The sequence below is a fragment of the Pan troglodytes genome, chromosome 6, assembly GCF_028858775.2.
Source record: "Pan troglodytes isolate AG18354 chromosome 6, NHGRI_mPanTro3-v2.0_pri, whole genome shotgun sequence".
NCBI lineage: Eukaryota > Metazoa > Chordata > Mammalia > Primates > Hominidae > Pan > Pan troglodytes.
Window position 1 is genome coordinate 36,222,501 of NC_072404.2, and position 18,173 is coordinate 36,240,673.

Here is an 18,173-nt window from a genome sequence, read left to right on the forward strand (position 1 = left end):
AAGAAATGCAAAGAACCCAGAATGGTCTAAACAATCTTGAGAAAGAAGAACAAAGTAGAACTCACACCTCCTGATTTCAAAATGTACTACACAAAGCTACAGCAATGGTCCTGGCATCGGAGAGACATATAAATCAATGGACCACAACAGAGAATTCAGAAATAAACCCATACGTTTATGGTCAATTGATTTTTGACAAGGGTGTCAAGGCCATTCAGTAGGAAAAGATAATCTGTTCAACACGTGGTGCTGCCGGGACAGCTGGATATCCACGTGTAAGAGAATGAGGTTAACCCTCACTTTACACTATACAAAAATTAACTCAAAATGGATTGCAGACCTATATGTGAGGGGAAACAACTATAACGCTTAACAGAAAACTTAGGTGGAGTTCTTTGTGATCTTGGATTAGGCAATCATTTCTTAGATAAGACACTGAAAGCACAAGCAACCAAAGAAAAAAATAGATAAATTGGACTTCATCAAAATTAAAAACTATTGGCCAGGTGCAGTGGCTTTTCGCCTGTAATCCCAGCACTTTGGGAGGCTGAGGCAGGTGGATCACCTGAGGTCAGGAGTTCAAGACCAGCCTGGGCCTAAATGGTGAAACCCCATCTCTACTAAAAATACAAAATGAGACAGGCATGGTGGCTCATGCCTGTAATCCCAACTACTCAGGAGGCTGAGGCAGAAGAATCGCTTGAACCCAGGAGGTGGAGTTTGCAGAGAGCTGAGATCATGCCACTGCACTCCTGCCTGGGTGACAAGAGCAAGACTCCATCTCAAAAAAAAACAAAAATTAAAAACTGTTGTCCTTTAAAGGTCACTATCAAGAAAGAGGAAAAACTCCACAGAAAGAAAGAAAATACTTGCAAAACCTGTATCTAGTAAAGGTCTAGCACCCAGAATATATAGAGAACCCCTATAACTCAGCATTAGAAGACAAACCCAATTTCAAAATGGGCAGAGGATATGGAGACATTTCTCCAAAGAAGCTATACAGACTCCCAGTAGGCACATAAAAAGACATTCAACATTGTTGTCATCAGGGAAATGCAAATCAAAACCACAATATTACTTCACATCCACTAGTATAACTAGATTTTAAAAGATGGACAATAATAAGTGTTGGTGAGGATGTGGAGAAATTGGAACCCACATACATTGCTGGTGAGAATGTAAAATAGTACATCCACTTTAGAAAACAGTTTGGTGGCTCCTCAAAAAGTTACAGAATTGCCATATGACCCAGAAATTCTATTCCCAGGTATATTCCCAAAAGAGATGAAAACATATGTTCACCCAAAAGCATGAACAGGAGTGTTCACAGTAGCATTACGCATAATAGTCAAAAAGTAGAAACAACCCAAATGTCCCATCAACTGATTAATAAACTGCAAAATTTCCTTGCTAGAACATGCAGAACACAGAGACAAAAGGTCACATATTGCTTGAGTCCATTTATATGAAATGCCCAGAGTAGGCAAATCCATAGAGACAGAAAGCGGATTAGTGGTTGCCAGGGTCTGGGGAGGAGAAGGATAGGGAGTGACTGCTTAATGGATACCAGGGCTTTTTGGAGTGGGGAGGAGGAGTGAAAATGTTCTAGAATTAGGTGGTGATGGTTGCACTAAAAACCTCTGAATTGTATACTTTAAGAGAGTGAATTCTACAGTATGTAAATTTTATCTCAAAAAATACTTTTGAAAAGTAGCACAGTCTGAAATTGTAAGGCTCTCTGAGTTACCATAAATGCTTTAACGTCTGGTTGACTTTCAACATTTCTGCCAAACTCTCTGCCACTTCATCGTTGAGTTCGTTTTGGGTCAGCCTGAGGAAAAAAAAGGAAGTATTTACTCAAGAGAGCCTACTTGGCAGACATTGTTTTAGAGTTCACAGGAGCGGGAGCTCAGCCCAAGGCTCTCCAGCTATGCAGATGGTCACTTGCTGAGAACCCAGAAAACAGCCAGGCTCCAAGCCCAGCCTGTCAGCCCCACAGAAGGTCAATGGGACTCATTTTTAATGCAAATCCTGTACCTGGGCTCCTATTTCTTAGCCCAGCTACCTGTAGAGGAGCCCACCCTCCCTCCCCACCTTTGCTGAGCCCTCAGATTTCATGGAAGATGGGGGCCCACGGAAAACAAAGGGCCAATGCCTGCTTCTCAGTTCTCCTCTAGTCCCAGGGTCCCTTGAGCACCACTGACAGTGTGTTATCCAAGTTAGTTTGAAGACCTGAAACAGCCACTGACTGCACATTAAAATGCGTTCAGTACTTTGCTCTCAGTTAACTTGCGAGGGACCCAAGTTAAGTGACTGAAAGTTCAGGAAGTCTCTCAATGGTCCTTAGAACCAGAAGTGGTCTGGATAAAGCACCAAAGCTCCTCGGTGTAAACAGGGTAGGACCCACTTGTGCCAGTGGACGAAAGAATCATTAGGAAGAAGAATAGAACAGAAAGAACATTTAAAAAAAAATAATTCCTTGAAGAGCAGTTTGGATGTGCCTGCCCAAATTTTTAATGTGTTTCATTTTAAGACAATCAGACTTCTAGAAATTTACCCTTAAAATGTGTTTCATTTTAAGACAATCAGACTTCTAGAAATTTACCCTTAAAATGTGTTTCATTTTAAGACAATCAGACTTCTAGAATTTACAGTGTGCAAGGATATACACACAAAGCTTTATACATTGCAGCATGCATTGTGGTATTATCCTAATGTAAAATCTGAACAAATTTAGATCAGAAACGACTCATGAAATATATTGTGATATCTATTCAACGAGATGTTGTGCAGCTTGTAGGGAGAATGAGGCAGAATGAGGAGGGAGAAGAACACAGCATTGACATGTGCTCCGGACTCAGCCTGGGCAGGTCTGTATCACCCACCAGCAGGGTGACCTCGGGCAACAGGCTTAAGTTCTTTGGGTCCGAGTTTTCTCACTGGTGAACGTTAACAGTAGAGATCGTATGGAGTGGTTGTGAGGCTGAGTGAGTTAACACAGGGAAAAAGTGTAGAATAACACATGGCATGCAGTCAGCACTTGAGGGCTTCTAGGTGTTGACATTACTACTATCCATGTGATTTCACTCTCCATGGGGCACCTGGCCATGTCCGGAGGCATTTTTGATCCTCACCACTGGGAGGTACAGGGCAGAGATGGGGCTAAACCTCCTATGAAGCACAGGACAGCCCTACCATAATAAAGAATCACTTGGACCAAAATGTCAACAGCATCAAGATTGAGAAACCCTAAAGGAGACATGTAAAATATGTGTAATCCATGATTACAATATTTTTAGAGCCACTGGTTGAATGCCATTCTGTTTTGCATATCTTTGAACATACATAGAACAAAAGGCTAGAAAGGAAAGGTTATTTTGGAAAACACGAAGGGAGGTACTTTCACTTCCTCCTTTTAGCAGGAACTTTAGGAGGTACTTTCATGTCCTCCTTTAGTGTCTTACATTTTTTCCAAAAAACATAAACTACTTTTCAAAATGTTAAATGATTTGTTGAGGGGAAAGAATTTAAAATGCACTTACTGGACAGCAGGCCTAATGTCAAAACTCTCTCATGAAGAGGATATTGTCATTATTCTCAGTAACTAATTTAGCAAGATCAAATGAGCACTGGGCTCTGAGTAGATGATAGGGAGGGGTGTAATACAACTCCCTCACTTAACCTGTAAGGAATTTTTTTTTTTTTTTTGTAGATAGAGGGTCTCACTATATTGCCCAGGCTAGTCTCGAACTCTTGGCCTCAAGCGATCCTCCCACCTCAGCCTTCCAAAGTACTGGGATTACAGATGTGAGTCACTGCTCCCAGCCACCTGTATGGAATTTATGATACAGAGATGTAAATACAAATAAAGCAAAATAAAACATTAAGTAGCCATAAAAAAGGGAACACCAACAAAAGACACTCTCAGGAGGCCACATCCACTTAGTAAGTGCCCTGGAGTGCAGAGAGGGAGCGAGGACTGTGGGCTTCAGGTGACAAGTGACAGATGAGCTGGATGGAGCATAAAGGCCAAACCCTGATGTGAAGACCTGGGGAAGGAGGAGGCTGCCTGGGGGAAGGCAGGTGAAGAGGAGGAAGGGAGAGAATGTTGAGCCAAGTGTGTGGAAGTTGGCCTCTGCTAAGCACATCTGAAGGCATCCAAGGATACCTGGATAGCTTGCATGGCCAGCGTTCTGGTTCTCCTGGGGCCTAGAAGGCCAAGGCCTCAGATCCAGGCTCCCGGAGCCCACTTCCTCCTCCTGTACCTGTTTATGCTTGTAGAAGTGGCTATTCTCTTCTCTAGGAGGAAATTATCAACTTAACTGAAAGGCCTAGAGCCTTTCCAATTGGGAGACACCTTTTCTGTTAAGATTCCAGGCCATGTGCAGCCCCTGGGATAATTCCTGGGACCTAAACCCTCCAAAATGACTCTGTGCCAGGTACAGTGGCTCACACCTGCAATCCCAGGGCTTTGAGAAGCCAGGGCAGGAGAACTGCTTGAGCCCAGGAGTTCAAGACCAGCCTGGGTAACATAGCAAAACCCCATCTCTACAAAAAATTTTAAAATTAACTGGGTGTGGTGGTGCATGCCTATAGTCTCAGGACTCGGAAGGCCAAGGCAGGAGGTTCGAATGAGCCTGGGAGGTGGAGGCTGCAGTGAGCCAAGATCACACCAATGCACTCAAGCCTGGATGACAAAGCAAGACCCTATCACAGAAAAACAAACAAACAAATGAAATGACTCGAGCTATTACCACAGTATTTCTAGAGACGTGTTCTGCTGCAGGGCCCTCGCAAGGCTCTTTCCTCCTTCTGTGGAGATGCCGTTGGACGCAAGACTAGGAAGGAACACACTTGGGGTGAATTATTAAAGACACATCTACATTCAATCTTAGCTTCAACATCAGAACAGCTGGGAAGCCTCTGCCTGGCTGTGGCCCCAGCCCAGGCTCACTCGGGGCAGGATGCAGAAGTGTTCAGCTGCAGCAGTAGTGCCCAGGCGCTGCTGCCCCAGAGCCCACACAGAGAGCACAAGGGCAGGCTGGACGGGAAATGGGTCATCAGCACAGCCTGTTCACACAACAGTGGGCTGGGGTCGGCACCTCAGGTTTCTGCACATGGGCAGGAGGCTGGCGAGGCCTGGCAAGCTGTCCTTCTAAAGGCTGGCCCCATCAAGGTACCCCATCTGCAAGACCTGGCAAAGTCTCTTCTGCTACTGTCCCCACCTTCTTGGACTATTTTTCAGTGGTAGGAAGAACAGCAACAGAGCCGTGGACATACCAAGGTCCCAAGATTTGGCCAGCAGCCTAAGCGGGGGCTGGGTAGGAGCATCCCCATTTATAGAGAGGAAGAGTCCCTCTTTTCCAGCATCATCCTGAGGACAAGGAAGGGGCAGGAATCTGCTGGCCAGCATCTTATTAAGTTTCATCTGAACTTAGGAAACCCTCCCTCTACCAGCAAGGGACATGCAGGGATGGCTGAGGGGCTGGAAATGTCCTCTGTCTTGATGGGGGTGCTGGTTGGCTGGTGTGGGACACATGCAGAATTCACTGAGCTGAATAAACACTTAAGGTGATTCCTCAGGGATCTAGAACCAGAAATACCATTTGACCCAGCAATCCCATTACTGGGTATTTACCCAAAGGATTATAAACCATTCTGCTATAAAGACACAAGCACATGTATGTTTATTGCAGCACTATTTACAATAGCAAAGACTTGGAACCAACCCAAATGCCCATCAATGATAGACTGGATAAAGAAAATGTGGCACACACACACTATGGAATACTATGCAACCATAAAAAAAAATGAGATCATGTCCTTTGCTGGCACATGGATGAAGCTGGAAACCATCATTCTCAGCAAACTAACACAGGAACAAAAAACCAAACACTACATGTTCTCACTCGTAAGTGGGAGTTGAACAATGAGAACACATGGACACATGGAGGGGAACAACACACACCAGGGCCTGTTGAGGGTGGGGGGCAAGGGGAGGGCAAGCATTAGGACAAATACCTAATGCACGCAGGGCTTAAAACCTAGATGACAGGTTGACAGGTGCAGCAAATCACCATGGCATGCGTTTGCCTATGTAACAAACCTGCACATCTTCTACATGTATCCCAGAACTTAAAGTTAAAAAAAAAAGAAGAATGTGCTTTACTAGATGGCCTCTTATGCATCAAAGAAAGGTTTGACAAGAGTAAGGAAAATCACACATGCAAATTCCTCTTCTATTAGGAGCACGAATCACCCTTCCCCAGCAAACCTAGAGCAGCTGGGAGGGACCAGGTTGGCCCCTGGAGACAGCAGGGCCACAGTTACCTCAGGGTGGTCAAGCTGGGGTGGTTCCGCAGAGCCTCTGCGAAGGCTTTTGCTCCTTCATCCCCAACTTGATTGCCCCACATCCTGAGGGAGGAGACAAGATAGTGAACGTTAGCTCCCCAAGAAACAGCCATGCTCACCCCTCCTTTTTTGCCAATGGCCACAGCTCAGTTCCTACTCAACAGGCAGATGTTTGTGCCCAGTCCCTGGATCTGTGGCCTGGACACTAATTCCTCACACTGGTCTCTGAGTGGGCTGCTCTGGATTTCAAATTCAAGGGGTGATGCAAGATCGAAGAGCAGGGGAAGCCTTGTGAACAGAGGCCATCGGCAAGTGGCACAGTTAAAGACCGAGCCTCACCACGAGCTTTGGAGAGCTGTCAGCCCGGGAGCCTGAGCTCATGAGAGAAAGCACCTGCATGTCTCCCGTGGAGCACAGAGGTGCGCAGAGTCCTGGAGGGAAGGCCATGTGCAGGTGCTGGGTTCCCAGCATCTGTTCAACTCTGGGCAGGGTCAGAGACATTCCTGAAGACACAGTCTTCCAGGAGACAAAGAGCAGGAAGTACCTTCAGAAACCCCATCAGCAATGTTCCTGTCACATAAAGAGGACGTTACCCAACCAAGCTCTGTGGCTGTGGCCATCTTGGTGGACAGGTGCGGCGATAAAGCTGTATTCTGTCCCCTACAGCAGATCCGGAGAGTCTCTGGCTAAAACAGTCTGCGTGGTAAGATGGTGGACTCCTGACCTGGCTCTGCCATCTGCTACCTGTGTGAACTTCGGGAAATTATGTAGTCTCTTGGACCTCAGTTGCCCCATCTATAAAATGGGGATAATTAGAGCATTCCGTCATGGAGTTGTGAGGATTCATTGAGTTAACAGAAGCAAAGCACTTAGAACCGTGTGTGGCTCACACAAAGCGTTGGCTGTTCCTAATAGGATCAGCACACACTGTCTACACACAACAAAACAAGTTCGTGTGGCCCACTCACAACACAATGGCAGCTGCCTCAACAACACGTTCACACCAAGCAAACTACCTGCTTACACCATTCCAGGTATGGCTTGCTGGAACCCAGAATAAGAGTTTTCAGTGTTTTGCTTACATATATGTATTTACTATACAATTGAATGGCATCACATTTTTAATAAAGTGGAAAGCTACTCAAGGCATGAGATTAAGTGAAAAAGAAAGGATACATATAGTCTCACCCCTACTATAGTATAGATACATATAGTCTCACCCCTACTATATTTTTTAAAAGTAGTACAAAGAGAGAGAAGGAAGAGAAAGTGAGAGAGCTTAACTGAGCTTAAATGTTAACAAGAATTATTTTTCATAGTTTCCAAATAAAATTACCTGTGTTCCTTTTGTAATCCAATAAAAATTATAATGAAACAAAAAGCTTTAAAAAGCCTCAAGAATCAAAACCACAATGAGACAGGACCTCACACTCATTAGGATGGGTACTGTCAAAAAGAGAAAATAGCAAGTGTTGGCAAGGATGTGGAGAAACTAGAATGAACTGTTGGTGGGAACATAAAATGGTGCTGCTGCCGTGGAAAACAGTATGATGATTCTTCAAAAAATTAAAAATTACCATGTGATCCAGCAATCCCACTGCTGGATACATACCCAAAAGAATTGAAGGCAGTCCTTGAAGAGACATTTGTATGCCCATGTGCACAGCAGCATTATTCACAATAGCCAAAGCATAGAAGCAAGCCAGTGTCTGTTCTTGGATGAATGAGTAAACAAAATGTGGCATAGCCATGCAATGGAGTATTACTCAGCCTTAAAAAAGAAGGAAATCCTGGCGGGGCATGGTGGCTCACGCCTATAATCCCGACACTTTGGGAGACTGAGGTGGGTGGATCATTTGAGGTCAGGAGTTTGAGACCAGCCTGGCCAACATGGTGAAACCCCGCCTCTACTAAAAATACAAAAATTAGCTGGGATTGGTGGCGGGTGCCTATAATCCCAGCTACTCGTGTGGCTGAGGCGAGAGAATCGCTTGAACCCAGAAGGCAGAGGTTGCAGTGAGCCGAGATCATGCCACTGCACTCCAGCCTGGGCAACAGAGCGAGACTCTGTCAAAAAAAAAAAAAATGGAAATCCTGTCCCATGTTTCCATGTGGACGAACCTTGAGGACATGATGCTAGTGAAATCAGCCATCCCCAAAAGGCAAATACTGTATGATTCCACTTACATGAGGTAGAGTAGTCAAAACCATAGAGAGAGTAAGTAGCAGGGTGGCTGCAAGGGTCAGGGGAGAGGGGGACTGGGGAGTTATTGCTTAATGGGCACGGTTTCAGTTTTGCAGCATGGTGAAAGCTCTCCACTATCTCTCCCCGACAGCGAGCCCCAGTGGTCCTTCTGGTGTACTGATGTATGAAAAGAACAGCAGGGGCTCCCCCCACACACAGCAGGTTGTACCACATACATCCGTCCCCTTCTACTCACCCAACCTCAGAGATTGATTTGCTGTTCTTCACAGCCAGGGCGAGATACTTCCCTCCTTCACTTGTTATTTTGTTTTTTCCCAGTCTGCAGAGAGAGTCACACACAGTCAGCCTCCAGCTATGCAGGGGCTCCAATGTGGGTCACCCTCCTCCCCAGCACAGAGCCCCTTCCAGCCCCATCTTGGGAACCGTACACTTTCTTCTGGGATCGACAAGAGCCACGGCCTGGGCCTCCTGTCAGGGAGGGAACTGAAGCCCTGAGGACAGTCAGTCAGGGTTCTTCTCCAGGAGATGGTCCACAGTCTCTGCAGAAGCTCAGGGACCTGAGCCCTCCCTGGGGTCCTCTAAGTGACCTCAGCAGCATCACTGACTTCCCTCGGGAGACCTGGGAGGTCCCACTTTGACTGCCAAGGGTCAAGGTATGTGGCCACTGTCAGGGCAGGACCAGAGGCTCCAAGCCTGGCGCACTGTCACCCCCTGCGCAGGGCACACCTACAGCAGGGCAAGGGCCCAAGCTCTTCCTTGCAACCTGACAGGAAACTCCCTTGGGGCAAAAAGACCACCAGAAAGGGTGAGAGTTAGTCCTTTCTTTGGGCTAGTAGTTAATGAAATCAAAATGCCAACCTTTCCCCCTACCAATAACGGGAGGCCCTTCCAGAATCCAAGCCTCACAGATCACACAGAGGTATCTTTACTTGACCAACATGGCCCTGGGACAAGTGGAAGGCTTTAGGATGAAAGCTCTTTACTGTGACATTTAATCTTTGAACAACAGAAGGGGGTGATCAAGAGAATATACTAGGGAACCTGGTGCCTACCCCACTTACTTAAGATGCGTGAGGCCTTTGCATTCATCCAGGATTTTGGTGACGTACCTGGCTCCGACATCGGTGATCTGGTTGTTGTATAAACTTCAAGAGAAAGCACAGCCATGAGACTTTCTGGCTCCTGATGTCATTTTAATAGCCCCTGTTTTTTGAAGCATATGGTGTCTACTGATTTCCAAAGTCTGGGTTGAAAGGGGAACACACAGGCACCAGAGTTTAGGGCTCTGAGGTCTCACAGCTCAGGTTCAAAACCAGCTCCACTACTTTCCCCAGCTTTATGGCCTGAGATAAGTCACGTTACCTCTCTGTGCCTCAGTTTCTCCATCTGTAATACAGAGGTAATGATGATAGCCCCCTTGCAGGGTGGTTATGAGGATCTTAGGACATAACGCAAAGCCCTGGTGCATGAGTGCTCGGTGACTGGCAGGTGATGGGTATTTACAACTAAGATTACATTCAGCATCTTGAGAAGAAAAGATTCTGAATATTGAAACTTCTCGATGTCTACCTTTCAGCCATCTCACCGCTCAATGCCAATTCAATAGTACAGCAGATGGAAGTTGAAAGGCAGCTAAGCTCAGGCTTCCAGGGTTCCACAGCCACACAGAGCCCTGGAGCCGAGTGTGGCCCGGGGTCATTTGCGTCCATGTCCTCATTAACATCGAAGGCCACTGAGGCCCCAAGAAACTGAACAACTGCTCCAGCTTGCAGAGCCACCAGTGGTGTGGGGCTGGCCCGCAATCCCTTCTCTCAGACTCCAAAACCTCAAAGGCTCTGAATGCCCAAGGTTTCTCACAATTCTTTTGGCAATTGATGTGGAGCTACTTACAGTCTTTCTTACCACACTTGGTTTGACTGTTTCATACATTCTGCGGGAGAAATATGAAAGTGTTTGAAAATGGGGCACTGCCTTAGACGCCTGCGGGCACGTCATGCCATAGCATGCACTCAGAATCCCCATTCGGGTCTTGCCCCAAAGGCTCTGGATGAGGGATTATGGACCCAAAATAGTCCAGACTAATATGTAAACAGGATTCTAGCATTTATTAAATATATCCCCTTATATTCTCGTTGCATCCCCCAATAACCAGTTGTAAGCCTACTTGCCTATACTGGGATCCCAGTTTTACAGGTGAGGAGGCTGAGGCTCAGCAAGACTTCATGACTAGCCGAGCCACAGAGAGAACCCAGGACTCTCAACTCCTGGGCCAGCGCTCTTCCCAGCCCTGGGCCATCCGTGCCGATCATCCAGGGACCTACAGGAATGTGAATTCCCTGCAGCTCTGTATTATGACTAGGTAGTTGGCCCAGTGTTCTGGAGAAAGACATACCCCAAATAGGTCACAATTTTGTATTTGGTCAGCTCTTCGCTTAGCACCTTTACCCCACTGTCAGTGATCTGGTTTACGCTGAGTCTGAAATAAAACAGCAAAAAAATTATGAGTCAGGGCAGGCGCTCATTATGAAGGACCATTAATCTTACAAAGATCCAGAAGCCTTCAGGCCCTGGAGTTTTCTCAGGTATAGACGCCCCTGGAGAATGGCCGCAGCAATCAGCCAAATAGCCCCTTACAAAGCCTGGCCAACGTGGGGCCGCCAGACCCATCCTGCACCAGCCCATGAGCGAGGCTGCAGCACAGCCCCTGGCTCCTCAGACGACCATGAAGGACACAGGGAGGACGTGTGAGGCCAGCCACCTCTGACATCCACCCTTTGCGTGTGACCTATGTGTCAGCCAGACCCTGTACCTGGTTCTCGTATGGTGGAGGGCATGGGTTTGGAAATGTCAGGGGCTGCTTTTAGTGGTTGTGACTGGAGGAGGGAGTGCCCCGTCATCTTGCAGGCAGGGCCAATGATGTTAGGTGTCCTGCAAAATGCTGGACAGGTCTCACAAGAACTGTTATACCCAAAATGCCAACAGCTTCCCCCCATCCAGAAACACATGGGCTAACCCTGATTTGTCACTGGAAAAGGCTGTGAGTCCCACTGTCAAAGGAGACTGCTCATGCCATTCTGTAAAGTGTCAGACAGCAAATATTTTAGGCTCTGTGGGCCATGTGGTCTCTGTCACAGCTACTCAACTGTGTAGTGTGAAGCAGCCAGTAAGTAAATAAATGGGTATGGCTGCGTTCCAATAAAACTTTACTTAGAAACACAAGCCTTGGGCCCAATTAGACCCACAAGCTGACCTTGATAACAAGTAAAAGGCTGAACAATTAAAAGCTTGATTTTTAGGCCACATCAAAATGATCAAGTCAGACACTCTGGACCCTTCCCCTCAGAGTCCCCAGCTTGGTGCTGGGAAATAGTGTGTATGTACATGGCATGGCCAGCCCAAGACAGCACAGGCTACTAGACATTCCCAATATCTATACTTTCTTAGCAATAGATTCCCCCATCTTTTAGCTGGGCCCATCTCATTAAGTTCTGCCCATACCATTAAGTTCTCAAATCTAAGCAGCAATATAATTAGTAATAGCCAAGAAGTGTTCTTAAAAGATTGAGGCATGCCCTCAATCTTTGCCCTTCTTTCTTACTGAGAGCTAGAGTGTTGACTAGATGGCTGGGGTTTGAGCAGCCCTCTTGGGCCAAGATGGGAAAGCCGGGTAGTGAGGATGGCAGAACAGGAAGGCAGAAGAGAGCCTGGGCTCCGGAGGGTCATGGAGACTCCATACCAGTCCTGAACTACCTACCTCTAGACTTTTACATGAGAGAAATAAGCTTGTAACTCACCAACATTTGGGGTTTTCTCTCTCAGCTAAAACTAATCCTAACTGATGCAGCCAGAGAACTGAGTGTGCTTCCCGTGGTTACCCATATCCTCTGCTTTCCTACAAGCTGTTTTTTCTTGCACTGGTGTGAAGGAAAGCTTCACCTGGGGACAGCAGGAAGGGCAGGGCCACCACACTGGTGTGGAGTTTCCCATTGAAAAGATGGACAGAGGGGTCGGGTGCGGCGGCTCACGCCTGTAACCCCAACATTTTGGAAGGCCGAGGCGGGCGGATCACCTGAGGTCAGGATTTCAAGACCAGCCTGGCCAACATGGGGAAACCCCGTCCTACTAAAAATACAAAAAACTTAGCCGGACATGGTGGCGTGTGCCTGTAATCCCAGCTACTCAGGAGGCTGAGGCAACAGAATCGCTTGAACCCAGGAGGCGGAGGTTGCAGTGAGCTGAGATCACGCCACTGCACTCCAGCCTGGGCAACAGAGCGGGACTCCATTTGGGGGAGAAAAAAAAAAGATGGACAGAGGGTGGCACTGAGTGTGAGACTGCCTGGGGCTACAGAGGGAGAGTCACTGGCTGAGAGTACAGAGAACAGACTCCAGGTTTTCCAATTCCCAGGCTAGGGCAGCCTTCGGCCCCCTGCACCCCATGTCCCCATGCAATTATTTACACTCTGACACTGGTGTGACAGGCACTGGGAGTCAGTTCCAAATCCCTACTGCTTTTTAGAAATGCATGAGTCAAGTAATGGCAAATTTAACCCCCTGTAGAGATTTACAAGGTTTATTTTACATAGGAAATGCTAATAGAAGAAAACAGACTGGCCTCTGTTTCCTGTAAACTATGGAACAGGAAAACAACCACGAGTCAGCATTTTAACTGAGGTCTCTAGCAGTGTGAAGGGCTGCTAGCTTTGATCACAGAAAGTCACCAGTGCCAACTGGCACAAGGTCTGCCTTCTCTGCAGTAATAAAAGCTCCCATATTCCAGAAACTTTTTGAGGGCTATCTCGGAGCCTTACATTAATCTTAAAAGGAAGGTTCTTTATGCATTCTGGCACTGCTATGTCTGAGCTGTGTGACCTAAAGCAAGCTATTAACTTCTCTGTGCCTCCACTTCCTTATCTGCCAAAATAGAGACAATAACAGTACCTAAGTTATAGGGTTGTAAAGAGCATTCCATTAGGTAATATTTGTAATGCACTTCACCCATTCTCAATTAACATTGGTCCTTGTGGCCATAATTGATAGGATTATGAGCATCTTCTTTTTCCAGATGAGGGCGTGGAGGCTCTGAGAGTTAAGCACTTTGTTCAAGGGCACCCAGCTGTGGCTGATCCAGGTCCACCTGCCTCGAAGCTTTGCACCTTGCCCTCTGCCCTGCTAAGAAAGAAAAGGTCTGGACATTCCAAGGGCCATGGTCATGAGTCCTGGGGGATCCTGGTCCATGATGCCAATCCTGATGCCCTCCGAGCCTGGCCCGCCCGGCCCACCTGCTGCTCCCCTTGCCTGGCAGCCTCACCTGAGAACAGTGAGGCGGCTGAAGCAGGGCTGCAGCTCCCGCACGCCGTAGTCGTTGAGATTGTTGTTGTCTAGGTCTAGGGCCAGCCGCTTGGGGAAGTGATGCAGGACGAAGGAGAGAGCGCTGCAGTCGGCCGAGCAGGCGTTGCAGTAGGTCAGCTTGAGGTAGTTGGCACAGATGCCCCTGGCCGCCAGCTGCCCCACCTTCTGGCTCTGTGTCTCGTAGATGCAACGCAGCATCCAGATGAACGTGGGCATGGCCTGCACCTGGTTGAAGCTTTCGACCTGAACGCGGGGCAGGCTCTTCAGGTAGCCCCGCAGGCTGGAAAACAGGTGTGCCCACAGGGCCTTGCGCTTCCTCCTCAGGGCCGCCGCGGGCACCAGGTGCCGCAGGAGTTTCTGTTTGGCTTTGGACAACAGCCCGCATAGGAAGAGGTTGGTGAACTGGAAGTGATCCTTGTTCTTGAAGAGGTCTTCCCGCGCCGGACCACTGCCCTGCAGGCACTGGAACGGGAGGAAGGGAGGATAGCAGGACGTGGTCGCTGCCCCCGCAGGGGGCATCCACTCCTGGAAGAACCTGAGCAGCTCCTGAGTACCCACCCTGTCGTCCAGCACGAGGAAGAAGGCTGTAAAGAAGGCCTGGAGGGTGAGGTGGAAAAACTCATAGGACTGCTGGTCACCCCTGGGGCCCAGCTCCGGCAAAGCCCGCAGGAAGCCCAGCTGCATGTCTCTCTCCTGCAGCCCGGAGGCCTGCACCTCCTCCTGGGTGAAGACAAAGAGGCTCTTCTCCATGCCCCGGTGGGCCACCTGCCCCAGCGAGCACAGAGTGTCCCGGCCGGCGTGGAGGGTCTCCACTGGGCTGCGTGTGTTCCGCTGCACCAGGCTGCTGGGCTGCATCCTGTTCAGATGGACCTCGGTGACCAGGAGGAAGACATCTGTCAGGGTCATCGTGCAGTCGGGCAGCTGTGGTGAGCCTTCAAAGGCAGCACGGAAGTGCTGGAAGCACCGGAAGATGATCCAGCAGAAGAGGGGCACAGAGCACAGGCTGCAGAGGTTGGGGTTGGCCTCCAGCTGGCTCAGCAGGCGGTCCTGCAGGGCCCGCTCGGGGAACATCCTCCTGGCATAGGCGCGCAGGTGGCTGGGGGAGAAGCCCCGGAGAAGCACCTTCTTCCGCAGGAACTGGCGCGGGACCTCGATGCCTGTGCGGGCCGTGAGCAGCTTGCTAGCCCCCTTGAGCAGCTTCCCACTGAGCAGGTTGGCCAGCAAGACCAGGGGGTGGGCAGGCTCCCAGGGGCAGGAGCTGTCAGGCACACGGCTCAGGTCCAAGTCCGAGTGCAGCTCGTCCAGGCCATCGAAGGTGAAGAGGGCCACGTGGGGGAAGCGCAGCAGGAAGGCAAACACCTCCTCGGGGTCCCGCTCTGGGTAGCAGTAGTGCTTGAAGAGCAGGTCCTGCAGACACAGCCTGTCACTCTCCTTGAAGCAGCTGAACATGCGGCAGCGAAAGTGGAAGAAGAATTTGACCCCTGTGTCTAGCCGGCCCGTGGCCCAGAGGCTCTGCAGCCGCTGCAGCAGCATGGACTTGCCCACCCCAGCATCACCCAGGATGAAGATGGTCTCACCCTGCTCATTGAGGATGCCGGTGGTGTGGTCCAGGAGGCAGGCCAGGCTGTTCAGGCTGCCCAGGCTCTCATTGCTGAAGCCAACCAGCTCCATGATGGTGTCCATGTAGATCTCCTCCAGCGGCAGCTCCTCCTTCTGGGCATAGCACAGCACGAACTTGGAGTCACGGCCCAGATGGTGTCGCAGCTGCTGGGTATACCTGCTCACTGGAGGGAGGGGTGGCAGGGCACAGCAGCAGGGTGAGGAGAGAGGCAGAAACAGCATCAAACAGGGAGGTCTCAAAGAGGAGAGGCAAGTGCATAAACAAAATTCACAACCTGGGCCCTGAGGCAGTGCAGCCACTCCTCAGATGCAGGACCTGGGGAGCGTCACAGAGCCAGCATTCCTGACCCTGAGGGCCCCAGGCTTTGATCTCTCTGCTTGACCTCAGATTTGCCAGAGAGAAGGTGACAAACTTCAGCTGGGATCAGTGTCTGAGACAGGCCACCCTTATTCCTCCGCACAGTGTCATCACTGAACTGCAGCTAAACACTGAAGCCCCTCGCACTCGAGGGCCAGGCCAGATGGCCACGCTGGCCCTCCTCCACCAACACTGCTTTTTTGTTGTTAGAGATAGGGTCCTGCTCTGTCACTCAGGCTAGGGTGCAGTGACCCAATCATGCAGTCTCAAACTCCCAGGCTCAAGCAATCCTCCCACCTCAGCCTCCCAAGTAGCTGGGATACAGGCATATGCCACCAAGCCCAACTAATTTTTGTGTTTTTTTGTAGAGATGGGGTCTCGCCATGTTGCCCAGGCTGGTCTCAAACTCCTGGGTTCAAGCGATCTGCCCACCTCGGCCTCCCAAAGTGTTAGGGAGTGTTATATATTCGTCAATAATTTTTAGTAAGTTTACAAAGTTGTGCAAACCTCACCACAGTCCAGGTCTAGAACATCTCTACCATCTTCTCAGAGTTTTCTGGAGCCTATTTGTAGCCAATCCCTGGGCCGTAGGCAACTACTGATTTGCTTTGTCTATAGATTTACCTTTTCTGGACATTTCATATAAACAGAATCATACAATATGTAGTCTTTTGTGTGAGACTGCTTGTAGAGTGAATTACACTGTAAAAGCTAGTAAAGTAGCTGGCTAACGGAACCAACAGAGAAGTCTTTCGAAAGAATGATTCCTCATGGGAATACTTTCTTTTTTTTTTCATGGCGGAAGGAAACAAGGGGAGACAGGAAGGAGCAGACAGAGTCAGAAGCTAGCAGTGGCTGGCAGGCACCTGCAGGGGCTGTGGAAGCTGGAGCCTAGCACTGACACTCTGCCAGCTGGCCTTGTTTCCCCTAAGCACACACCTGTCTTGTGCTTCTGTTTCCAACAACATATTGGATTCTTTAAAAGGCAGGATTTAGGTCCTTGGTGCTGGTATGTTACCAACAGCTGTCTCAAAGTGGAGAGTTCAAAAGCAGGGAAAGAAGACTCCTGCCCCAGAGCAGATCCTGGCCCTAATGATATGTTCTCACATGCCTTGGACTGCCGCTGTCCTGACACATTTTTGAGATTGCTGACTGGTGGTCTCTTCCAGCAGACTTGAAGCTCCCTGAGGGCAGGAACCCTATCTGTGTCTGCTCACCACTGTCTCCCTGACATCCAGCACAGTGTAGGGTCTTGGCATGTGGTGGATACAGCAAAAAATACTTATTGAACTGATCAGTTAACTGATGGGGTCTTCCATTAGTTTGGAAATAAGGACTGGCACTCAACGGTGACAGAATACTTTGCCTAGAATCAAACCTGGCAAGGCTTTTTAATTTTCTTCTTTCCTTTTTTAGAGACAGGGTCTCACTCTGTCACCCAGGCTGGAGTGTAGGGGCACAATCATCGCTCGCTGCAGCCTTAGACTCTGGGGCTCAAGCAGTCCTCTTGCCTCAGCCTCCCGAGTAGCTGGAACTACAGGTGTGTGCTACCATGTCCAGCTAAAGATTTTTTTAAAAGAAAAAAAAATACAACCTTGAATTTGTGCAACCATTAAAATGTCTACATATGTCAGAATAGGAAGAAAGCAAGGGGTCAGAACAGAGGCCATTCCCACACTTCCAAAGGCCCCTCTATAAACCAGACCATCGAGGTGTGGGCAGTTCAATCGCAGCCACCTGGGCTGCACTTGGGAGACAGGATTCAGCTGTTCCTTTCTAAAATCAAAATAGCACCTGGGCCTGCTTCCTGAGGTGGCACTCAGGGCTGGCCCAGCCATTACCAAACCCCCCAGGGCCCTGCTTGCACTGGTGCCTGCGGTCTTGCTGGGGCTGACTCCTACCTGGGTCAGTGTTGACCACGACTTTGCTCTGAGTGAGCAGGGAAGGGGAGAAGCCGATCTCCAGCAGCCAAGGCCTGAGGTCCACATAGGCATCTGCGAGTTGCTGGAGCAAGTAGAGGAAGAACTCGGACACCTCCTCGCCCTTGCTCTGTACCAGGTCCAGAATTTTGCGGACCTGGAGGTGACACAAGCATGAGGGCACGGGCTGGCATGAGGGGCATCCTCCTACCATAAGGACCCTCAGGCAGGCTCAGGGCAGGGGTCTGAGTTCTTAGTACAGCCGGTAGCTATGCCATCCCCCCAGCTGCTGTGACAGTCAACATATTGGAGCCTGAAAATCTGTGAAATGACCTCCTGAGCAAGAAATAAAACCACCCAGCTCTAAG

General features: G+C 49.0%; 1 protein-coding gene across 50 annotated transcripts in view; it reads right to left on the minus strand.

The window, feature by feature from the left end:
- NOD1 (nucleotide binding oligomerization domain containing 1) overlaps positions 1 to 18,173 on the minus strand; it is a 66,754-nt gene that overhangs the window by 24,994 nt on the left and 23,587 nt on the right. For 8 of the 50 annotated variants that reach the window (XR_010158376.1, XR_010158377.1, XM_016958671.4 and 5 more), the window contains 8 exons: positions 17,788 to 17,962; positions 13,868 to 15,692; positions 10,950 to 11,033; positions 9,619 to 9,702; positions 8,793 to 8,876; positions 6,331 to 6,414; positions 4,755 to 4,838; positions 1,748 to 1,831 (listed from right to left, as the gene is read on the minus strand). Coding sequence is in view for 17 of the 50 variants with exons in the window: in XM_016958671.4 (XP_016814160.1) it covers positions 1,748 to 1,831; positions 4,755 to 4,838; positions 6,331 to 6,414; positions 8,793 to 8,876; positions 9,619 to 9,702; positions 10,950 to 11,033; positions 13,868 to 15,692; positions 17,788 to 17,962 (2,504 nt within the window). In the remaining 33 variants the exon portion in view is untranslated. Of the gene's footprint in view, positions 1 to 1,747; positions 1,832 to 4,754; positions 4,839 to 6,330; positions 6,415 to 6,944; positions 7,147 to 8,792; positions 8,877 to 8,985; positions 9,336 to 9,618; positions 9,944 to 10,725; positions 11,034 to 13,867; positions 15,693 to 17,787; positions 17,963 to 18,173 lie in introns of those variants that run through there. The other 42 variants (XR_010158382.1, XR_010158383.1, XR_010158384.1 and 39 more) reach the window with 22 other exon arrangements.